This window comes from Lytechinus variegatus, chromosome 15, assembly GCF_018143015.1.
Source record: "Lytechinus variegatus isolate NC3 chromosome 15, Lvar_3.0, whole genome shotgun sequence".
NCBI lineage: Eukaryota > Metazoa > Echinodermata > Echinoidea > Temnopleuroida > Toxopneustidae > Lytechinus > Lytechinus variegatus.
The window spans coordinates 1,884,055-1,902,787 of record NC_054754.1 but is presented as its reverse complement, the minus strand read 5'-3'; the positions used below and the strand labels follow the sequence as shown (position 1 = coordinate 1,902,787).

General features: G+C 36.5%; 2 protein-coding genes across 2 annotated transcripts; one reads left to right on the top strand and one right to left on the bottom strand.

Annotated features, from left to right (window-relative positions):
• Nucleotides 1–9,070, top strand: LOC121428314 (sulfotransferase 1C4-like). Its single transcript, XM_041624870.1, has 7 exons — nt 1–121; nt 2,555–2,727; nt 3,060–3,316; nt 4,479–4,596; nt 6,453–6,550; nt 7,646–7,829; nt 8,961–9,070. Exons 2-7 carry the CDS (start codon nt 2,574–2,576, stop codon nt 9,068–9,070), a joined length of 921 nt encoding a protein of 306 aa, XP_041480804.1. The 5' UTR covers nt 1–121; nt 2,555–2,573.
• A 3,773-nt stretch (nt 9,071–12,843) lies between these two features.
• LOC121428964 (histamine H1 receptor-like) lies at nt 12,844–13,488 on the bottom strand. The gene has a single exon (XM_041625860.1). The coding sequence runs from the start codon at nt 13,486–13,488 to the stop codon at nt 12,844–12,846; it is 645 nt and encodes a 214-aa protein (XP_041481794.1).
• Nucleotides 13,489–18,733: the final 5,245 nt, after the last annotated feature.

Here is an 18,733-nt window from a genome sequence, read left to right as displayed (position 1 = left end):
CTTACTACGTGCATTTGTTCATGCTATTGGTATGTAGAATGATTGAGAATTCCACTCTATGAAAGAGGATCATTGATCGAAGTTAAGCCAGTTGTGATCTCTCTCTGTTCTGCAAAAAAAGGTAAAAAGGAACTTAAATTTTCTCTGTATTTAATACTATACCTAGGTTCACGTCTCTTGATCCATCCCTCTCTATGTATAGTATGTCTGTATCTTGTACTGCAAATTTGGTAAAGAAAGTAGGATTTTAGGGCTTGAGTTTACCTGAATATATGGGTATATGAATTTTTAAGCAGACTGGCAAATTTGACGGTTTATGTATTGCAGAATGTTTGTTGATTGTATATTTTTGTATTTTTTAAGTATCATACATGCACGTAAACCATGTTTATAATTGTCAGGAATTCATTTTATTCATAGATCAATAACAAATTCAATCTTCATACTATGAAAAGTATATGAATATATACGTCTTAAATGTGTCAACCGAAAATGTTAATTATAATGTCAAAGACCTAGAATTGTATCATAAAAAAAAGATGTAAAATAGTTTGTCGGGTAGATGCCGGGGCCAGCTATGATCAGCAGGAAACTGCTTGAATAGCAGCCAGGGTGTAAAGCTACGTGATATGTATAATATAATGTACTTATTATTATGCTATCATAGTAATAATTCTTCATGCTGGCAGTACAGGCCTTTTAAAAACAACCGGTATTCATGAAATTGTTATATCGTTTGTAAAGAAAACAAACTTTCAAACTTAAAAAAATACATTCAAGTGATAAATTCTTACACAGAATCAGGGGCGTAACAGCGTTCAGTGGCCGGGGGTGGGGGCGAGAGCCAGAATTTTTCCGGCCACATAATGATGTAAAGAGCGGTGTCGTAATGAGCCAAAAATATTAAGGGGGCTAAAATATATTGTTTTAAAAATTGCGAGCAAGCCAACAAAAATGTTATAAAAATCCAATTTTTGTGATAGATTTTACATAACATTCAGAAAATAATTTTATATTTCACACTTTTCGGGTCCTTTTTTTTGTTTCCTTTTTTTTCCTTGGTCGTACTACATTTTGGGGCCATGCCACCAAAACCAGGCCATTTGTACGTTAGTGAAATGTGGGTGGAGTCCGGAGCGCGTTATATTGCGCAATCAATTATCATTCACATCACGATATTCATACAATTAACCATAACTTTTCAGCCAATCATAGGTGATTACGTGTCCAATATCATAATATTCCAGAATTTGAACTGAATATGATAGTGGTTTATTTTAGCTAGACGGATGCGAACCCCGGTCTTCGTTTTCCAGACACCCAACAACAGGCTTGAGAGATTCTCAAAGGATTCTCAAACTTTTTCCTTAAAGGGAAATATTAAAAAAAAAAGAATCAGCAGTGTTTCACGGGCCGTACTCGGAAAAGTCCTAAAATAGACAAATGAATGACTAAAGAAATAAAGAAATTGAAAAATAGCCAAACATAAATCAAAACTAAAAATGATGAGAAATGAATAAATTTTGAAGGGTCAACCATTTAAAGAAAGTTTTGCCCCATATGCCAATATCTGCACCCCTAAGATGTTTTCCTTATGACGTCATAGCACACACTAAAACATAGACTCGCACCCACACACATTCATTCATTGATTGGCAGATATGGACTAATAACCCACGCCCCAAATATGAGGACATATGTGTACGTCAACCTTTATTCAAATAGGAAAAGAAAACGGCGGCCATTACTAGTCCTGCCAAATCTCCTTAGGGTTCATGGTCAAACGAATGTCTAGCAGTTTTAATGTCAGCGAGATTAAGATTCCTTCTGCAATAAACCCTTTCTGTTCATATTAAGGTAATAGGAGGTTTTCGTACCAAGAACATGTACGATGGGGGTGGGGTGTCCGGACACTTTTAGATTTTAGAGCCTTCTTTTTGCTTTTGGATTACATTAAAAAAATAAATTCAATAGTTGTAATCTTCTTTAGTTTTTTTCTCTATGATATTGCCTAACAGTTTGTACTTAAAATTGATTGAATTTTTCCCGTGAACGTAAATCGATTGCCCGTAGCACACAACCTGTCCGGACACACAGCAATTGGGAATACTGTCAAAACTGTCAATACTGCCCTTCATGAAAATGAGTAACCAAGAAGACTTCGTCGAAAGTTGATGAATCAAAGCCTCGGTTTTGTCCTTTACCGACCGCACAGAAACGTTTTATAGCGCTAACAATGCGCTAACAGAGGCCATGTTACAACCGCTTATTGTGCCAGCGATGCGGCAATGCATTACTTACGCATCAAAATAATTTTTTTGACTTCGCAATCCGAAAGATGTGACTGGGCTAACAACGTTTCTGTGCGGCCGGCACTGGACTCTGGACAAACGACATATTTGTAATTTTTCTTCTGCTCAAAATCTTCGGGCGAACTGTTGATCCAGTTCACCAATTTTCAACAATACCTCCTAGCTGTTCATTATCATTTCTAACCTCCAAAACTAAATATGGCTGGCGATTTTAGTACTTATTCGCAAATTATCCCTTTCAGAATAACTTCTACCTTGATTATGGAGATCAAAGGGAACGTTCCCACCTATTGGAGACAACATGAATATAAAGGCATCATGTATCCCAACGTCGTCCTAGATTCCAGTATTGAACGACTTAAGTCATTTCAAGTCCGAAACGATGACATCTGGATTCTGACTTACCCCAAAGCCGGTAAGGAAAGGGTGAATTGTTTTCCAAAAACATTTATTCCTGGCGTCAGAATAGGGTTTATTTAGTCAATGACTAAACATCATGAATATTCATAAGCACGATTTGTAAAGCTATAAAGAATTTTGCAAAGAATCCTCCTTGTACATTAGAAGTACGTTCGCCCAATGATATAATTTTTACCACATTTTCAATAGTGATTTATGAAAAACAGAATTAGAAAAATAAGTCATGCATAATGTATTCAAGAAAATGCCCAGTTATAGAGGCTGTGAAATTACGTCAGTATTTCAATGCGAATGTTGCTATTACGACCTTGCCATTTTGACCAATAGGTACACATTGGATGATGGAGATTATTGGCCTTATCCTCAGCGGTGGGGAACCAGACAAAATAGACCGATCTCTGTACGGCAACACTGTAGAGATGATCAACTTAGATCAATATTTTCCTCAAACCGAGGAAGAAGAGAAGCTTCACCCACTTGACATGTCTCCGTTCTTAGACGTTATCGAGAGGGCGCCCTCCCCAAGAGCCATGCTCACGCATCTGCAGTATGATCTTTTACCACGTGACATACTCAAATCCAAGGTTTGTCCTGTAAGATTTCATTTTCATAAGTTTTATCAACTCATGATACTCCCTCCTTGAAATTTGATCACTGGGTCTATAAGAGCTACCAATAGGTTTGTAATCAGGAATGAGCTGACGTTACTTTTTCTCACTGGTCGACCTGTCATCCTGAATGCTTTATGTGAGTAATAGTAGTAAATGGCCTATCCGAGCAAAGCATGGATGTAAATTACGGTGTCACTTTTTCAGTCATTTATAGAAACAGAATGTCCCAATTTAAATCCAGGATCACTCCGGATTAGATCCCTAGTGATACGGGCTGATCCAGAGGAGAGATCCGTATAGATCCTTTTGGCATCTTTTGGCATCCGTGGAGATCCGTATAGGTCAACGTCCGGGAGGCCAACAGGGCAATTTTCGGGGAGTCAAGAAATCCAGCTTGAACCAAGTCGTGTTTGCATACGACTGGGACTTGGAGGGGAAAATACGACTGAGACCTTTTGGCCTATACGCCAGCGTTATTTTGATTGTGTAAATGTGCAGTTTAACATGTTTAAGTTTTGGTATATTTTGTGGGTTATTCCATGACACGGCCAGTTACATAGCCAGGGTGCCAACCGTCACCCCGCCACCTTGATCGGCGAGCAAAAATATCGAAACCTATACCTTTGAAAACGATACGTAAATAATTTGAAGAGGCTCATAATTTCACCGCAGTCCCTACATTTATCTTTTTTCGCTCAGAAGCTATATGTACGCTCCCAATACTAAATTTAATAACATACAAGTGTCACATTGTCATCATGTTATTTGTTCATAATAATAAGTTTCACTGGTGTAACCGAAATTACGCCTAACTAATTTCTTTGTTTAAAAGTTTCAAAGTTCAACTGCAATATATGTGATTGTGAACGCATAAATTCAAACCCAATGATGAAGAGCGTTTCGTGGAGGTCTCATTTTATCAGACAGTTACCTTATAGTAACAGAGCTTCTCAGCAAATAAAATTCAAGGAAAGTTGTCAGATCTGACAATATGTCGCACAAAAATATTGATAAAGCGCTTTCCTGAACTATCAGAGTACACAAATCGTTAATATTGAATCAGCCCAGGATTGTACGAAATATAACTCTTGTTTTGTTTTCTCTCTCTCAATTCTCATTCCTTGTGATTATATAGATCGTTTACATGGCCAGGAATCCCAAGGACATGATAGTATCATGGTTCCAATTCGTCGGGAAGAATCCAGCAATTCCTTTGAACATGGATACAGCGATTGGACAATTTGTCGATGGCAGTAATTACCCCCATATGATCTTGATCACGTGATAATATTGTATTTAGTACATTATTTATTTTTTGTTTGATTGAAATTGGGCTTTATTCCCATTCTTTTGTAGTCATCAAAGTTCATTATCCAAAACCTAGCAAAAGCATTAAAGTTAATTTGTTATTCACACTTGGCTAAGATTTTTCAACCTACCCAACCAACATGACCAATGACGAAAGATATAGGGGAGAGCGGGGCGAGTTCAACCCCATTTTTTTCTGCTCGTCTCGATCGGCCCCGTAACACAAAAGTTAGCGATCAATCGCTAATTTGAAAATGCAGTTCTGATTGTTTCCTTGTAAGTCTACCGAGAGAAATGCGCATGCAACGATGATCTTTGTTTGTCATTTCATTTAGCAATCTTTGTGACCAATAAACCTTCGGTCCTGGAGAGGTCATTCTTAGGCGGTAAGGTCGTGTCTTGTCCTAGATAAAGTTTAAGGCAAAGGTATATAATAAACCTAATATCTTATTTTTACCGAGGACATGTACACGGTTTTGACAAGAACGAGCCGTAAAGAAAATTTCGGCTGCCTCCGGATGGGGCATGTCAACCCTATAGGCTTGACTTAAGGAAAACCGTTATAAATAAAACAAATGATGTGTTTAAAAGCACCAAACATTTTGTTAATGTTGAAACAACGATTAGTACTACTTTAATAATCTATGAAAAGATTAATGATTTAGCACAAGTATATACCGATGTACTAAGCATGTCATGTTTACAAGGATATTTCTGCAGGGTTATAAGCATTATGTTCATAAATAAGGGCGGACCTTTCCCGTCAAATGATCTTGTTCTACACAAAATGTACAACCTCTGTTGAAGTATCACCGGCATTTTACAGTTGGCAAATTACTGGCAAAAAATCACATTATAACTTTAAAATTGAATTCTTTCAGTTTTTTTTCTTTACAGAAACGCAAGTTTCTTTTAAAAGGTTTTTTTTCCAATCTAGTGGTGACCCAATTATCTTTTCCCAATACAAACAGCACCTGTTAGTGCTCGATGCATCTAAAGATAAGAGTCTATAAAATTGTTTACTTGAGATATGAATATATTTGATTTGACTTTTTGCTCCTACATCTATTTTGGGAAACTCTAATGAAGGTCTATTATCGCGGTTGGTACAAGGTGTTGTATGATCATTAATCAAAATTTTAGGGATAGCCTGACGTCATAAAGTGTAGTCAAATATCAATCTTTGCTTACTCTTCTGCGATTTACGAAGGGAATGAATTGCCATTGTAGGTAAGAAATTTCCCTTCCTGAGAATATCTTTCAAAAATACTGTCCCAGATTTATGCCATCTTTCAAAAATAGGGTGATGTCGTGAAAGGTTACATTTTATTGTGCCACAAAATTTCGTATTGTAGTCCATTAGGGTGATATTTTAGACAAGCATTGTTCTTTATCTTCAACCAGGCCTGTAATCATGAAATATTTCAATGTAAAAGAATGGAAGATGGTGCTTGCATATATGCTTTATATTCCAAGCATCAAAGTCTGAACTAAGGAGTAGTTTCAATCTTTTGAAAAGTAAAGCCAAATTTAGACAGATTAGAGGTCATTGTCGAAATTGGCTGACCGGGACAGCACATTGTCCTAGTATTCGGACCGGACAAAAAAATGCACATAATATGTCGTTTGTCCAGAGTCCACTGCTAATTTGATTCACACGATTTTCGAGAAAGGCTATTTTGCTATGAAGGGCTTTCGACAGAAGATTCTCTGTGTTATAGAAAGCGTCTGTGAAGGGATTGCTATAATGCTCTATTAAAGACAAGACCAGAACATTTGTTATTTTTCATTCTTTCGTCAGAAATGCAATGGGGTCCATGGCCGGGGCATGTTCGTACGTTCTGGGATCTTAGAGATCACAAGAATGTCTTTTTTCTTTTCTACGAGGATCTGAAGAAGGTAGGTTGTATATCATTTTGGTCACCACAGCTCAGATGAAATCACTCGTTAACGATCACTAAAATATATATAGACCTGATTACGAATGGAGATTAAAGCAATATTTATACAATAGAACAATAATTGTTGACAAATGTTATGTTTGTGTTTTTGTGAAAATGTGCACTGGGATCACTTTCGCCTATCTATCAGAATGCAAAGATTAAATAACGATGGTTATAATGGTATTACAATTATCGTATTTGAAGCTACGTGTATGTACGTGAGATTGCTTGCTTCATGTCCAAGTTGGTATGTTGGCCTCTAACAAATTATATACGAACATTTTACGTCTAGGTGATCCTATAGTGATCCAATCTATACAACATAAATTACTCGCGGACATTTTGATTAAAGAGGAGAGAATTGCTGATCAGAGATCTTTTCTTTTCATTTCATTTTTTCCTTCTTGGTCGTGGAAATGTTGCTGAGTCCATGGCCCCCAAGCCCCCATCTTTACACCAGTGACACGAACAATGGTGTGCATTGGCAGAATAAACCAACAAATATGCGGGGGCAGATATGGTGAATGGAGCAAAAGCTCTGGGAAGATGAGAGCGAGCAAGTCGATTGTGCAACAATTTTCTTTTACCTTTTCAGTACAATTTTTTTTCTTCTTTTTGCATAGATTTTGTCTTAATCAGAAATAAAATTATTTCACTTCCCCTTTCGTTTCTTTCCCATTTTTTAATTGGTCGTGAAACTCCTTGGGGGCCATGGTCCCCTTATAGTCCCCATTCTGTTCCACAGTGCAGTGATCGTGTGTGTTTCATGGTGTGTTGAAAGAGAGAAAGATTGATGTGCGTTTAGTACGCGTGTGGGTGCATGGGAGGGTGTGTGTGTGTGTGTGTGTGTTGAACAAAAAAAGTGTGCGAAAGGGTGTTTGAGGGTGTGTGTGTGTGCAGAGCGTGTATCTCTTAAGTTGGCACATCAAATTTGGGTTTCTTTTTTATCACATTGTCAATAGTAGGGTGATATTGTTTTTATACCATAATAGGCAAAGCCTAATAATTGTTGTCAAGTTTTCACTTTACATGATTTTTGTTTCATTCAAAGGAACCAGCAAAATACATTGAGAAAATCGCCAGTCATATTGGTCACCCTCTCTCGGAGGAGGTTCTACAGAAAGTGGTAAAGTTTAGCCATATTGACTCACAGAAAGCTACTTTCGGGAAATTGGCGGAGAGTGGAAAAATTAACTATGTCAAATATGGAGGCGAGTACGCCTTTCTTAATAAAGGTAAATTCAATATTTCACATTTGACTGTTAATTAAGTTCCCATTATAGTAATCATATTTGTACATATATATATAAATGATGAATATATATAACTATATATCTATATATATATATATTATACATTTGTGTAGTGATATGACAAGTCGGAAAGGTAATGCTTTTTGTCAATCAACACTCAAATACCGCCATCATCCAAGTGAATTTGGTATTCATTCTTCAAATTGTTTTAATTACCCATGCATAAATGAGGAATCATCTAGGACCTAGATAGGTTATACTAGGTTGAAGAAGGGACTCTACACTTGCTGATGTGGTTTACGGTACACCATGTGGAGTGTTATAGAAGCAGTGGATAGAGGAAGAGAGGAAGTGGATAGGCGAGAAAGTGGAGATTTGAGAATAGAGTATTCTTTCTTGAGAATAGTCCTGAAAAGGACTGTAAACCAGAAGGAATGTTGAGTGAGAACAGCTTGAGTAGTAGAGCTGATGAGGAGATGCTGGCTTGAGTCGGCGAGTAGAGATGATGAGTAGTAGAGAGACTCTATTCTCAAATCTCCACTTTCTCGCCTATCCACTTCCTCTCTTCCTCTATCCACTGCTTCTATAACACTCCACATGGTGTACCGTAAACCACATCAGCAATTGTACATGCCACCATGCAAACCTTCAAACAACATCGGACTCTACACTGTACACGGACAGATCATTCGAGTTTGCATTTGTGAGTACGTTATAGCAAATCGATAACTCGCGGTTTCATTTATTTTACATATATACACATATAATTGTTAGTATACGTACATATCCTAAAAACAATGACCCCATTCCACCATGATCGTGGATAAAGGCATAGTCACACCACCCGAGCGTTGTTGGGGCGGTCGTGGAGCGGTATGGAAAGAGGGCCGAATTTCGCTCTCAAAATTGGGGGAAAATTCGAAAAAAAAATAAACAATCGAAATCGAAAATGGTGAACGGTAGCGAGCGGTGATGATTTTTTTTCTCTCCGCTCCACGACCGCTCCAACAACGCTCGGGCGGTGTGACCATGCCTTAATATTTGTTCTTGTTTTCAAATTTCAAAATTATGTTCTATTTATTTCCCGTTTACACATTCCTCCCTTTCGTCTAGGATTGAATTATCGTTGGAAACAATTCTTCACTGTAGCGCAGAACGAGGCCTTCGACGAATGGTACCAAGATAAGATGGCGGACACCGATATTAAGTTTACATTTGAATGATTAACTAGAGATAATGATGAGAGTAAAGTAGAGATTATGTTTACGTATAGAATCAAGAGTTTTATTGATCTCATGATCTATATCACAACAAAGGAATAAAAACAATCACAAACTTAAATAAAGTCCGTGGTGGAGAGTCTAACAGATAACTTGACATTTATGCAATATTGTATGCAATAATGAACATTCAAATAATTTAGATTACAAATCAAATTTCTATTTTTTTAATGGACACGAATTTCTTTTCTTTTCCTTTTTAGTCTTAATAAAAAAATATCAATTTCTATTCCCATGTATATATGAAAAACATTACAGTTCTTCTTTCTGGCTCTATAAAGATAGAGATTTTATAGTGAATGAAATTAGACTGAAATGTATTTGGAATAAATATTCAGGGGACCTTTCCATTAAACTAGCTTTCGGTTGCAGATCTTTCGATAACATTATGGATGGTATCTCGGCCAGTCACGTGGCCGTGTTCTTATTGCTTTTGCCCATCTGTCTAAACCTTAGCTATCATTTTTCGCACTGATTCATTCTAATTCTTGTGGGCTTAATAGATAAAGAAACTAAAATTTAAAAATAATTATAATTGCTTAAAAAGCAATATTAAAATAGCAAAGGATGTGGTAAAGACTCACCCTAGTTACAAAGATAGTTGTTAGACGCACTGTATATAGCCACATTTTATGAAGCGCCTTCTCGTTGCTATCGTACTTTATAGTCTCTTATAATCTAATGATGATTGACATCATTAATTGGTCGAAAATTGTATTACACCAATTATCCTTTGGCCGTCGAACGGATTTGAAATCTTTCAAATTATACTTGATGGATGGTTTGAACATCATTTCACACATCCCCCACACTCCGGGGTCGGAGGGACCGCATGCCTGTTCACAAAATGTCCGGTAAAGGTGTACTTTTTTGTGGGACAAGCCTGGCCCGCGAATTGTAAAAAAAGACTGTTTTTTAATTTTCACCCGGAGATTTCTTTTAAAAGGCGTTGTTGTTGGTTTTTTTCTCTCTCTCTTTGGACTCCTGAGAAATCTAAAAATCTTTCCTAAGGTATAGAGGGCTCCCACAAGCATCCATATCGTGGACAAACAATAAAAACCTGTGCATCAGCCTATGAAAAGTCATTGTTTTCATGGTTTTGCTATTGTTTGTCCTCCATCATGACTTCAGGGAACCTCTATTGTAATGACAGTTTACCTGGGATAGAGGGTATATAGAGCATTATTCTGGATTTAGGGGTTCTCCAAGGCAGGAAAAGCCCGCAAAAGGGGGGGTTGCGAAATTTTGGCAGACATGAGATAGGGGGTGCTTTCAAAGGGAGGGAACGAGCATAGGCGTACCCTAAATAACACTGAGTGGGGGACTGGACATTTGCATGGCTGCAATGAGAAGAGCTAACAGAAGCAAGAAGTGTTTGCTCTCTTCATCCTCAATTATCGAAGCGCCGAAACGAATGTTTCTTGATTATCGTTATACGACCATCAATCATGTATTGAAGAGATGAATTCTGAATATAGCTTAATGAAACTCGGGATCATTTCGGTAACCATGGCGAATCACATCGCATACTATCTCGAAATAATTGATCTTACACGAGAGTAATGATGATAATCATGAGCTCCAGCATTTTTATTGAAGATGATTTTCAGAAGAACTTGATGGTTTAATCATAACCGTTATCATAACCATCACCAGGAATTGACCGGGAATATTGATTGGTCTGTTTCTCAAACCCTTTATTTTATATTCCTTTTTACATAATGAAGTGAATCATAACGTAGTGCATTTTAAGTATCAAGTACAGACAGTGTAAATTAATTTTGGAAGAGTTTACAGAGGGTGCATTATATAGGTCTTGAGCGTCCAATGCTTGGTGATATTGTAATCTACAAATATGTACCGTACAGTAACAAAAGTTATTGAGACTTTACAGCTCAACAAGCTTGCTTTTGCTTATATTTTTTCCAGTAATAGATTATTAGATGTGGCCATATTTTTTTATATTACACAGAACTTTGACATACAATGGCACCAAAGACTTCCCGCCACATCATCTATTAATATCCTTGAAGGGTGAAAAGGATCCTGATCAAAATTAATGATCGGCTGAAATCTACCACGTTATCAGTTATTACTGCCAAAAAGGTTGTTGAGGCTTACAGCTCAACAACCTTGTTTTTGTACATATTTTTCAGTAAATGATTATTCAATCTTGATCATTTTGTTACTATTATATAGGTTTTATTATACACAGACCATACATAACTGAAGAACAATGGCACACGAGAGTGCCACTCGAATGGACTTTCCGCCACATTAAAAAAAAAAGTCCGAACGACCTCGGCTGACTCAGGGGTGTTCGACCCGATTTCGGAAATAAAACGTAGTAGAATTTGACGCTATTATTGAGACATGGAATATCTTACTGTGTAATGTTTTAAATCATCGTACGAATGATTATTCTCATGTTATTACTTAAATTCTCTTGTCATTACCTAAATGTTCCAATCTGCTATCATCCTTGTTACAATAAAAGCGAATTTTATATCTAGTCGTAATGACGTCATAGCAATCGCACGATTGGATACTATTTCGAGCTAAATTGTCCTTTACTCTAATATAAAGGCTTGCAATCATCCAATATTGGTGCTCTATCAATTGACTTGAACTTCAATTTAAAAAAATACTTTTCATTCATATTTTCAGAAAAATGAACAAAATTCGAATTGTTCCATAATGGGATCGTGGATCAGTCGTTAGATGTGCGATTGCCTTAAGATTTGTTCCAAGTTTATCCCGTGCCTAAAATTCTTACTTTAGCCCTCCATGATGTTTATTTGTATGGTGATTTTGGAGCATTTATATTTGTGTTTAAATGGAAATAAATACAAACCAATAAACCCTTCTTTTTGTGTAAATCATTTTTCCCAAGTAGACTGGCTAAAATCAAAAGCAGCATGTTCCGATTATTTTAAAGGGTGTATGCATTGGACTGAAATAATTGTATCTAAATTAATAAAGCAACATGCTGATATTTTCATCGAAATTGGACAAGGAATAACAAATTTATGACATTTTTAATATTTGTATTATTTCGGTGACACAGTTCTATGCATGTATTCATGAATATGCACTTTGGAAGTTGATGATTATAATAATAATATTCAGTTCTTTTATAGCGCATAACACACATCAATGCATGTTCCTATGCACTTGGAAGAAACTAAGGAAAGAAATTAGAAAGTAAGTAAAGGATGTTGGGCACTGAATTCATTACAAGTTAAAGAGATACTTTTTCAGGGAATTCTTAAACTTATCTAAATCATGTATATTTCTCATATAATTGGGAAGTGCATTCCATAAGACGGAAGAGTCATGTGCAAATGAGGGCTCACCATATGTTTTGGTAACGATGGGAGGAATCGCAAACAGCGCCGCTTTGTGCTTGATCTTAGAGTACGAGGAGTCTGATGTAAAGTTAATAGTTCGGTTAGTCATTTCCCCACTTCTATTTTCTCATGTTATTACATGAAATCATAATTATGTAAAAAAAAAAAACATACAAGAGTGCATGATAGATTTGCTCTGTAACAAAATGAGGTGCTGCAATTGAATTACGTGTCAATCCATTTTTGTTCTTATTGTTAGTGTACAAAGTTTCGATTCCTAAATTCTAATGCCATCAGCATTAAACCTTAGTATTCAAGAAGTCAATATTAAGGTTAAAACAGCTGTAGAATCCATTGGAGTGGAATTTAGCGTCTTTGGCAACATGACCTGAGGTGGATAAGTCGAATGAAATTCTTTCGGAACCGTGGGTTTGTAACTGCATAAATGATCGGATTGATCGTCGAGTTCAACCACACGAGGTTTTCCGTTAGTGTGGTGACTAAATGAGGCACGTAGCCTCTTTCAGAAAAAGAACTATACATCTTGACCACAGCAAATGGCGTCCAACAGATCATAAAAACAAGAACCAACGTACTCAGCATAAGAGCAGCATGTTGGATCCGTGACACCTGGCGATTTTCGTGGATGCGGAATCGAACTGAAGACTTCTGCTCTTTTGGATCTAGCTCTAAATCCTCATGCTTTTCGTGAGGGTACATACTTATAGAAACGCCTTTTCCGTCTCTTCTCCTAGCTGGTATATCCATAGGTACAGATTCCTTAAGAATGTCCTTTGTGGGTGTGGTATTGGCTTCCTTGATATCACATTGTTCATTTTCTCCTCTTGGTCGTTCTAGGGCACCGCTGATAGATGGGATAATATTCTTGAACTCATCGGTTCCGTTTTTTCTTTCATCAAGTTCTTCATCGAAATCATAATCAGATTCGGTGAAACCTTGGCTGGTGCTGTTTCCATATGCGTTGCAGTCTCCGGAGCTGCATCCTTCCATTTTCTTCGTATTCGTTTTATCAATTTCAACGCCACCTGTCTCGGTGTCTATTCGAGTGCCATTCCTATCTGCACTAGCTGCAGCGCGAAAATTTCTTTTACTATGAGAGCTGTTTTTCCGATCCCCTCTAAAACGCCTGTGTTGTAAACAAATCCGTATAAATAATGTGATGTTTAGATACAAAATACAAAACGACGGCAGTATGACCTGTATGGTGACAATGATCACACCTAGGGAACCATCAGTCATCATCAGGTGAATGTTGCAGGTTTCCAGAGCATGGTCTACTTCCCCGAAGATTGAGGGCCACAATAACAGAAGTGTCGGGATAACTACTAGGGGTACCAGCCAACTCACCGCGATCATCATCCTTGATCTTCGCGTGGTTTGAAAGGATCGGTATCTCAATTTCTTGATCACTATCCAATACCGATCAAGACTTATGTTGATCAAACTCATTACTCCTACAGTGACAACGAAGTAATCGAACGCCATGTAGAGCTTGCAAAGGATGTCACCGAGAACCCATCTCTTCAATATTAAGAGTTGCAGGTAAGCGGGTATTGATACACACCCGACCATTAGGTCAGCAACGGAAAGACTGAGGATAAATCGATTACCTGGTATATTTCGAATGTTGCGATCCTGACGGTAGGACAGTATGACCAAGGTGTTTCCAGTTATGGTGACGATGATTACCAAGATTCCAACAACACTTATCAAGATATCAGACCATGATTGAAAAGCAACTGATGGAACCATCTTGAGAGATATTGTGGTAGAGTAAGACCCTGTGGGAATGATTGAGGCCATTGATGCGGTTACCATGCAATTGATAGATACCTTGAGTCACTGAGGGTAGCTATTCAGTCCATGGACAGATGAAAGAGAATCTAAAAATTGTATGAATCCACTTGCATCCTGTTAGTATAGGCGATTATGTCATTTATGTCTGTCGTCGGTCGCCGACTCTTGTTCTTTTACTTTGCCGATACACGCGCGCCTAATTATGGACACTAATTGTGCTAATATTAGCAAGCGAACATGCTTAGTATTCTGAGACAGAGAAGACTATTTGTTTTAGAATGATCCTGAATTTTGTATGAGTGTAATCGTCATATTTCTCTATTTGTCTCTCTCACACATTCACACCTTCAACATACATACTTTAATCCCTTTCTCTCACCGGCATACACACTTTTTATGTTCTTTCTTGCACACGTACCTGCACACATGACACGCACATCATCATCCCTCCACTTTCTTTTTTCTTATGTTCTTACATGAAATCATAAATGTTTCATTTTTTCATACATGTGTAAATGATGTGTCTCCATTATGATGAAATACGTTGCGGCAAAGATTAACTGATGCACTTATTAAGTTGTGGTATCATCAGTTGTCTATCCAATTGTCGTAGTTCTTTGGAGAAAATTTTTGAATAAGCCGAATTTTATATAATAAAATACAAAAGAACAAAGGGAGATATGACATCGTCAGCCCACCTAATGAATATTCATAAAGACATGCCTAGAATTGTTTCACCGGAATAATGCAAATCTTTAAGATTCAATAACTTATCCAATTTTGATCAGATTTTCTACGGAATAATGCAAATCTTTAAAATTCAATAATTTATCAAATTTTCAGCATTTTGCTCTGTGAATTTTACTCTATTTATTGAGATATAAACATTCTCAGCCTGGACCATCCCTTTAAATGATGTTGCAGAGTTGGAGTTCTTCAGCTCGTGTGGTAGTGAATTCCACAGGGCTGGTCCCAGGATTTTTTAGATAGTGGGATATGTAAGAGACTGAATTGGGATGATCGCAGTATGCGTGTAGGTTGATAGTGATGTAGAAGAGACTTGTAACCGGGTGCGGATCCATCGATGATATGATAAACCATAAATAGAGTTTTGAAAATAAGATGCAATTCTTTATGGGCAACCATTGGAGGTATTTAAGAACAGGAGTGATGTGATCGTGTTTATTTGTCAGAGAAACAATGCGAGCTCTTGAATTCTGATGTGTTTGAAGTCTGGTGATTTTAGAGTGAGGTATATTAGGACTATTACCAAAATCAAGACATGAGGAGATGAGCGAGTGTAGACATGGTAGAAATCTTTTTCTCTATTCATATCAACATTTCTCTCGGGTAGACTTGACCTTTAACTACCCTGAACAAAATAAGTCTCTCCTTACTTTCTTGGTCTTTCCCACTCTCCCCCTTTCTTTTTTTTTTTTTTTTTTTGCTTTTCTCCCCCCCCCCCCACCCCCTCTCTCTCTTTCTCTCACTCTCTTATCCCGTCTCTTATCCCATCTTTCCCCCTTAAAGTGTGTATATTCACCGTTTATAGCAAATGCCCTTCCACAACATGGACAATAAGATTCAATACGCATGAGATTCATCCTTTCATTAAAAAAAAAGAAATTAACATCTTTTATTTGAATGAAAATCATGCACAAACTAGATTTGGTCAAAGCCAAAGATATAATTCACAACGCAATTAATGGATATCAAGATACAAAATACCAATGAAGAGAGAATATTTTTCCCATATCTTCCAAAGATAGATGATGAGATACTCCTAGGTTTCAAAATATCTTAATTGAAATAAAGATAATCAAAGTAATATATCAGAGTTACCTGATAAGAAAAGGGAATGAATCAACTACAAAAAACTTATTCAAATTAAAAATCTGATGACTGATGAGAAAATATACCTTTGAAAACTGTTGCTATTATACACTTTTTTAACCCAGATAAATCTGCACTCTTTAATCCAACCATCTGGTTGACATCCACAGAATATGTAGCAGCCTATCTTTCTCATCTGTGTTAAGAGATGAGCAACAATATGCCTCTATATTCTTTAAATTAGAAAATTAACAAACTCTTTCAGATTATGAGGTACAAAAAAAATTGATTTGATGTATGATTTTACAATGAACAAAATATGATTGTACAAGTAAGATTTTAAACAATATCTGTATTAGAATACAAACAATTTTTCATCTCTTCTGAAACCTATCCTTCATTTAGGATAAATCAAAATGAAAGGCAATAAATTTCAACAATAATCACAATTGAGCTAAGCATGCCAATGATAGCAGCAACATGTGTTAGGAATATATTAACTTTATATTTTTTTAGAAATTGCAAAAGAGAATAAAATGCTAAAACAATCTATAAAAACAGACAAAACATATTGCACACCCATATCCTATCTATATACAGCAATTATAGTCTAAGGAATTCTGTTTCATATATTCCATTTGTTATACCAGCAAAATATACACGTCTAAAAAGACTATATCATATTTACATACTGTACATCAAACTATGAGAATGAAAAGAAACAAGGTTTGAAAACTACCTACACATTACAGACTTCCTCACAGAAATAGGTAAAACTTAATTTATGACTAAAAATCACACTTTAATTCCATATTAAGTGTGATATATGATGCATTTAATACTGCATTGGTCATGGGACATAGTCTACCATGTATTCATCAATGAGATAGCTTGTTAAATATCATGTGTATCAAGTATGGCTTTTAGTCAGATTTCTAATCTAATAATGGGAAACAACCTCCAGGGGGCGTTTCATAAGATGTTCGTAAGTTACGAGCGACTTTAAGAATGACTGGTGATCCTTTCTTGTGGTGACAGTTATTTTCATTGGCGATGGTTTAGCGCGTAAGAAGGATCACCAGTCGTTCTTTAAGTTGCTCTTAACTTGCGAATACATGAAGCCTTATCAGGGGTGTGAGTGGTAACAAATAAAAAGATCTGAAAAAAGCTGAAGAGTGTTGAAAAAGTCTGAAATAAAAAGAGCTCCCATTGTTTTTGTACAGAGGAAAGCTAAAAATAAGCTGAAATTAAGCTGAAAATCAAAACAAAAAAATCTGAACTCTCACACCCCTGCTTCATGAAACACCCACCAGGAGCCCATCTCTGTGATATTTCATTGCCATTAGATCACAGAACTGAAAGCCTGCCTAATACATATTTAACAAAATAATTTTTCCTAATTCAGACATATAAATTGTGAATTAGCACTGTATGTCAAATGTTAGATCATATCATTCTGATCAATTATTTCTGTGGGAAAAATCTTTTGATTCATCTAAAGTATGATAAAATTTGAAGATTCAACAATGGTGACAGGTTTACCCCCTCCCCCCAAAAAAAAAAAACTTCAGACATTTTTCACAGAACAAAAAATGTCTTATAATTGTCAACCATGCATTATTACACCAATGCTATAATGGTGAAATTTATGCTTGATTTAATCCAATGATCAGTCAGGACGAGCAATAAGATTGTTTTACCATGGATACATGTATGAATCAGATTGCTTGTTTTGCTCATGTACGATTGCCAAGTACTATTGAAAAAATCTCAAGTATAAAAAATATACAGTAGAGACTGAACACAAAAGTCACATCTTATCAATATTGACATTGAGGGGATATGAAATGGCAGATATAAAAGTGCTGATAAGATTATTTTACACAACCTCATATTAAAATTGTATCAATTTAAGTACAAATTTATATAAATATGTAGAAAATCCCGAGGTTTGTTTCTTAGAAATGTTAATACTTTATGAGGAGAATACATGATATAGTACCAAATTTCAAGAGGATCTTTTTGTGGTTATTGTAAGAATGGAAGAATTTGTGGTATATGAGTAACAGATGCGAGGGAGAGAGATATATATAGCGGCAACAAGTGGAACGCCTCTGGTAGTCTTGCCTGCATTACACAATTCGATATAGCAACAGTGCTGCCTTTGAAAACAGCCAGTGAATAATTATTCACAGAAGAAAACACTGTTAAAATATGATAATAAAATATTATGTCCATTGACCCAAAATGACCTTTGACAATGATCATGTGACCTACCATGTGCAAAACAATCATTCATACTTGATTACCCTTATATCGCTGTTTCATGAGCTACGTAGTTATGAAGCCATTTCAACACATACTCCCAATAAAGCCAGATTTCATTGACCTTTGATCTTGACCATGTTCCTGAATACCCTGTAGGTGTTTCAGGAACATGGTCAAGATCAAAAGTCAATGAACTCTGGCTGTGTTGGGAGTATGTGTGGAAATGGCTTCATAACTATGTAGCTCATGAAACATCGATATAAGGGTAATCAAGTATGAATGATTGTTTTGCACATCTTAGGTCACATGAAACACGCACAGGGTATTCAGGGATACA

Bases quoted from the DNA above. Each gene is read 5' to 3' on its own strand.
- LOC121428314 (XM_041624870.1), top strand. From the start codon at position 2,574: ATGGAGATCAAAGGGAACGTTCCCACCTATTGGAGACAACATGAATAT. The intron at 2,728-3,059 runs GTAAGGAAAGGG...TTTGACCAATAG, and splicing joins TCTGACTTACCCCAAAGCCG to GTACACATTGGATGATGGAG. The intron at 3,317-4,478 runs GTTTGTCCTGTA...GTGATTATATAG, and splicing joins GTGACATACTCAAATCCAAG to ATCGTTTACATGGCCAGGAA.
- LOC121428964 (XM_041625860.1), bottom strand. From the start codon at position 13,488: ATGGAAGGATGCAGCTCCGGAGACTGCAACGCATATGGAAACAGCACC.